Genomic DNA, 6,137 nt, shown 5'->3' with positions numbered 1-6,137 from the left:
AATCAGACGGAAATGTAATTGCCCCTAACAAAATGCTTGTCTAAATATTTGCTCAATAAAATAAAACAAGTTTCATACAAGCATAATGAAAGCCAATAGTCACCTCAGAGGTGACTGACCACCATTTCCAAATGCACAAAGCACAGAACAAATTGAAAAACTAGGATATCAAGTGAAGAGTAACGGCTAGATTAGAAAATAATTCAGATAATTCAGAACAGAAAATAATTCACTTCTCTGTCTTCTCTCCCTCAACTCTGATACGTGTGTCTGGCCCTGGAAATCCCCCGAACGAGCATGAAGTTGCCACGGATACGCACGAGTCCCGTGGCGTCACCATCGACTGAGCGGAGGCCAAGGAGTGGACGCTGTGACACGTTGTTCTCCATGGCCCCCGACCCAGCCTCCCCTCGGTCCTCCATAAATCAGCCACGCACTCATATCGGTTGATGAAGACGGAAAACGAAAGACACCATGACAGGATTCAGCACATCGTCGCCAACAATATGATGTGTAGAACTACATGCCTTTCCTTGTGCACTTTGCTTTGCGCTTGGTGACTATTAGTCATAAATGTTATGACGGATACCGATTGTAATTTTATGATATGCTAAATGTAAAACGAATTAGGTTACTGACATCCAGGGGCATTAAAACATTAAGACAGTACGTTTAGTGTGCTCCAAAACATACGGATATGATTAGGCTAGAGACAAACAGTTCGATAACAGATGTTATTATGGTCACTTATTCTGACAATGTTGTGGCATTCTCGGGGATAGCCTACTAATTTCCTGAACAATTCAAAAGCAGCATGGTAGGTTTGAGAGGTAGATGTAATTACCACGATTCTTCGTCTGTCTCTGCATCCATCCCTGGAGAAAGAGGAGAGACCGACTTTCCGCGGTCTGCCATGCTGGTAGGATGACAGAAATACCAGTCAATCTCTGAAATGTTACTGATAGCGTAACAGCCGCCTAACACCAAACTCACGTCACATCTGTCTCTGGTGTTAATTTACAGTAATGGGCTCTTGTTAGAGTATTATTTACCGCTAGGGGGGTTCAAGTCGACTTGACAACTTCACTGTCAGCATAGTGGCAATTAGAAATGCCAGGTCAGGTACTGCGATAGATAATATTAATACCAGCTCGTGCAAAGACCTAGTTGTGGACAGGCTACTGTGGTGACTGTAGTTATTCATTTCTGTGTAGTTCATCCATGTAAATGTTTGAGTTGGATAAATTATGAACAAATATATACGTCTTTCTCTGTGTGGGTGTCATAAAATCACGGGACGAATTGACCCTTAAAGCAGTACCCTCGCTGTCTGGTATCAACATTGCATACAGTCAGGAACTTGTGAATGTCGCACATACATTCATAGTAAGACAAGAAAGTTTGGCTGTCGCCCAATCATCGGCCCCCTGCTGGGCTCGTGCACAGGTGTGGGGTGTGATTGGCTGGCCGGCCCCACAGTCGGTGGAGAGTGAGCAGTATTGCGCACGAGCTCAGTCATCAGAAACCTCTGGAGCCGGTGCGCATATGACAACCACCCGTCTAGGAATTAGCCTGCTTTCACGCCTCGAATTTATTGCACCCGTATTTTAGACTCGTATGCTGTAAGAAAATGTAAGTCTGTTTGCGCCAGACGCAATGATAATGCCATGGAAATTTTTTCTTCGACTGCGGGTTCTTTAGTGGAGAGTGGAGAACGGAAAACGGACCGGCAGCGTAGCCTCTCTCCTCAGTGATGTTACAGTGTGATTTATTTGTTGGTTGTTTGTAACGTTTCGCAAGAGTGACTGGGAGTCCGATGAGTACCTGAACCTCCTCCAGATGTCTTCTCTCCTCTGGTCAGGTGCGCGTTTGAGGGACGCACCATAATTTTGCTATTTTGGCTGTTTTGCGCTGGCTCCAGCGCTTTGGGCACGTTTTGGACTATCAGAGACATGGGCGCGGGGGGTCCTACCCTTAACCTGCGGAACTTGGCGGGACTTCTTTTTCTTCTGCAGCTGGTGAGCGCGCTGGACGTCCGAGAGGTAAGTCACATCGCTGTTTACGTTCAAAAGTGTAAATGAGACGTGACCAAAGGATGATCCCATTATCATTTTAATTAACCAAAGAATTTGTTCTTATCTACGCAGCTTCGTCCACCAGAGTCTACGCCAGGACAGAGCCCTGAGGACGGACAGTCTCTGCTGGAGTCCTTAGCGCTACCTCCTAACACAGGTGAGAAGCGCTGGAGACTCGGCTGCTATCGCTAAAACGAGCTTCTAAAGCAATAATGGCATTCAACTACCATTAATGGTGAAATAATGATTTGCCATATGACTGTAAGAAAACAAATGCTGCAGTCAACCCAAATGCACAATGTGTGTGTGTGTGTGTGTTTGTGTGTGTGTGTGGTTTCTCCGGTTACTGTGTCGTCACTCATAAATCTCTATAAATGCATATTCTGCGCTCTCACAAGCATGTCAGACAGTTCGAGAGACTTGTTGAGGCAGATGTTGGCAGCCTGCAGAGATATAATTACACAGTAGCCTAGTGATACTCATCACTCTGAAATTAGTGATATGTAATGTTTAAGTATTTATATCCAATTTTGTAAAAGCATGATTTATTATAACTCATTTTTGCACAGTATTCCTATGTCATATAAACCCAGTAAAAAGCCATCAACACACACAATCACTCATGCTACCCTGAAAGACAGACTTTCCTTTCAGACTCTTGTAGTACATGAGCATGCCTGCCTTGTGATTGGCCCTCTTCCATGTCTGTCATTCAGAGTATGAGCTGGTGGCTCCGTTTGAAGTGGACCACGAGGGGCGGTACATCTCGCATGCCGTGGCGCATCATCAACGGCACCGGCGCTCTCTGGACCTTGGCAAGACAGCCGGTACCCCTGACCTGGTCCACTTCAGGCTCAGCGGGCTGGGCCAGAACTTCCATTTGGAGCTGAGGTGGTCCAACGGGCTCATTGCCCCTGGATTCAAGGTCCAGCGACTGAACCACAATGCAACGGTCAGCCTGCATGAGTACAGCCCACAAGACCTCTGCTTTTATCAAGGCACACTCAGGTCAGAGGTCAACTCCTCAGTGGCTCTGTCGACATGTGGGGGAATGGTGAGTCTGGAAACAGCACACATTTATACGTTTGTATGTCTTGATAAGTGTATCCTCAGTATATATACTATATGTGTGTTTTCGTGCATGTGTGTGGCAATATTGGTGTGCATGTTAAAGGGGAATTCCAGTGATTTTTCACATAAATCTCTGTTTCTCGAGGTCACTGAGTAGTGTCGCTACGAAAAAAAATGTAAACAATTGGTTTCACCTAGCTAGAGTTGCTGCAGCCAACAGCTAATGCTGCCAGGCAGCTACAGTGCTACACTTTGGGGGCATGTTGGCACTGTTTGTGTATGCTTATGCAGCCTCTGGTATAGTTTAAGGTGTGTGTGTGTGTGTGTGTGTGTGTGTGTGTGTGTGTGTGGGTATGTGCGCATGCGTGTGTGTATGTGTTTGTTTATCTTCTTTCACATATTCCCCAGGAAATCAGAGCCCGTTCTCCAGACTTTGTGTACATTTGAAGTTCATCATTTCACTGTGAAATGACCAAAATCTCAATAAATGTTTTGGGGCTGGTATGTCCACTCAGTTGTGTTTGCATTCACACTGAAGCATGCAAAAGCATGCAAAGACTTCATGTAAGCAAAGTCCCGCAGGTGCATACATACTGAGCGGCAGATGGCTCCTCTCTGCACTGTGAAAAGGGTCCATCTGAGTGAGAAAAGACATTGGCAAGTAGCAGTTCTATTCTCCAGATCAGAATCCGAAACAGAATCCAGAACACGCCGCCAAAATACAGCTACGTTCATCTTGTAGCTGGCTGCCGCCACTACAAATTAAAAGCCCTGCCTGATAACGTCATCAGCAGCTGATAACTCACTCCAACTCAAGGGGCTCGGCCAAGCGATTGGCACACACCTTCGTCCCATCAGAGGGAAAGATCACTCTTTTGGACACAGCTGTGTCTATACAGAGTTCATGATGGCTGTAAATTATGTTAACGAGGCTAAAAACATGATTTTGTCTCTGTGTGTGCCTTTAGTATTTTGTGGGTATGGTTATTTATTGGGCTGGAGGCGACAGGTTTGGCAGCATAGGGGGGCAGTTGCACTGCTCACCACAGATGTCAACCCGTCTTTCAGAATGCAACAGACAGAATGTGAAAGTCAAAGTATCCACATAAATTTAACCATATGGCTAACCGAACCAAAGTTTCCATTCTTGGCTGCACAGTAAAGTTAGTTGGATTGAGATCTCAGAGGAACAGGAATCTGAAAGACTGTGTTCTCCCCCTATATACAATATGAAATGCCACTGTGGAGATTACAGTAAGTGCTAATATACCATTCAAGTGTTGTAATCGCTGTAGCTGTGTGATGTGTGTGATGTAAACCTGTGCTATTCTTCTATTGTCCTATTGTGTATTCTGTTGATCTGTGCTGTTTTGTGTGTATAGATCTGTGCTGTTTCGTGTGTATAGATCAGTGCTGTTTTGTTCGTATAGATCTGTGCTGTATTGTGTGTATAGATCTGTGCTGTTTTGTGTGTAGATCTGTGCTGTTGTGTGTGTAGATCTGTGCTGTTTTGTGTGTAGATCTGTGCTGTTGTGTGTGTAGATCTGTGCTGTTTTGTGTGTAGATCTGTGCTGTTTTGTTTGTATAGATCTATTCTGTTTTGTTTGTATATATCTATGCAGTTGTTGTTGTTAATTGTTTTGGATCTCAGTTGTATTGTGTTTACTCTTTCTGGCATGTGAGATAGCAAGTAACGAATTTACTGCTGTAGTGACAGTGGGAAGCTTTGCCCAGTTGCCTCTGCAGTTAGTGATTATCCTGGACCCCTTCATCACCTGCTGTTCATACATGCAGTGATTAGTAGCAGCTCACACCATTCCTGTTATTATATTATGTTCAACAGAGTAAGGTTGAGCTACTAGGAAACCCAGTGTCCTGGACTAGTGCAGAGCCCTAGACGGCGCAGAGTGTGAAATGGAGCATCTTCCGCAGCTCCGTGAGAGTGTCGGCTGTCACTTAGAGGTCCGGCAGGTGGAGTAGCTCTCCACAGTGGACTTGGAGGTTGCTTGCCACATAGAGGCCTCAGCAGGATTGCCCCACGCAGATGTACGCCTTCTCTGCCAGAGAAGCGGTCACTCAAGAAGTGGTCAAGTATCACTCAAGAAGTGGTGGCGGTGAACCCGAGAGCATCGGCCCCTGAGTGCGAGGGGCGGCTGAGTACCCTTGGACCGGCATACTGTACGTGCAGAGAAGGGGGTGTTCCACGAAAGCGGGATCTCGTGAGCGAAGTCCGGGAAATGTGGGGAGTGGACGGTCGTAATTTGTGGGCCGAGCTCCAAAGAAGCAGCCGTCTATCCTGTTTTCGGTTGTCATCGACAGGGGATGTGAAGCAACTCTCTGGCTCGGTCCAACACGATCCCGATCATCTGCCTCTCCGAGCCGGAACAGGTCAGTGAAGGGCTCACTGCTCTTGACACCCGGGGCTCCAAGCCAGCGCACAAGCAAAGATCAGGGAGGAAGTCCCACTATGAACAGCATCTGCCCCACTACTAGCAGCATCTGCCCCACCACGAGCAGCATCTGCCCCACCACTAGCAGCATCTGCCCCAGCTTCTGCCCCACTACGAACAGCATCTGCCCCACCACGAGCAGCGTCTGCCCCAACACAAGTGGCGTCTGCCCCACCACGAACGGCGTCTGCAGTCGAAGAGCGGCATCGCCTCCGCAGAGAGCGCTGAGAGTTGAGGTGGGCAGAACACTCAGACATGGATTCGCAGACCGAGGTCCGAAGGTACAGTGCCCAAGGTTCCAACACTGCATAGTGTTGGCAGTGAATTGGCAAGCAGAGAGCCGCCTGGATGTGATCTACTCCAGGCAGGTTAGGCACTGGCCATGCCCTTCCACACCCAGGATGGCTCTGGAATATGGGGCCGGACATCTATGTTAGACCACCGCCATTGGATAGCCCTTTAAAAGTCTTGAACAAGACTGTGGTTGGGCCTTGGTAGCTGCTTGAAGAGAAAACCAGCGAGGCCCACAGCAGGTGTTGAA

At 47.1% G+C, this 6,137-nt stretch overlaps 1 protein-coding gene across 1 annotated transcript in view; it reads left to right on the top strand.

Annotated features, from left to right (window-relative positions):
* The first annotated feature begins 1,546 nt into the window (after positions 1 to 1,546).
* LOC125306649 (A disintegrin and metalloproteinase with thrombospondin motifs 16) overlaps positions 1,547 to 6,137 on the top strand; it is a 58,187-nt gene continuing 53,596 nt past the window's right edge. The window contains exons 1-3 of the mRNA XM_048262140.1: positions 1,547 to 2,042; positions 2,148 to 2,232; positions 2,792 to 3,129. Coding sequence (XP_048118097.1) covers positions 1,953 to 2,042; positions 2,148 to 2,232; positions 2,792 to 3,129 — 513 coding nt within the window. The 5' untranslated portion in view covers positions 1,547 to 1,952. The remainder of the gene's footprint in view (positions 2,043 to 2,147; positions 2,233 to 2,791; positions 3,130 to 6,137) is intronic.

The sequence above is a fragment of the Alosa alosa genome, chromosome 13 (genome assembly GCF_017589495.1).
Source record: "Alosa alosa isolate M-15738 ecotype Scorff River chromosome 13, AALO_Geno_1.1, whole genome shotgun sequence".
In the NCBI taxonomy this organism is placed as follows: domain Eukaryota; kingdom Metazoa; phylum Chordata; class Actinopteri; order Clupeiformes; family Clupeidae; genus Alosa; species Alosa alosa.
This window is presented reverse-complemented; position numbering and strand designations above follow the sequence as displayed.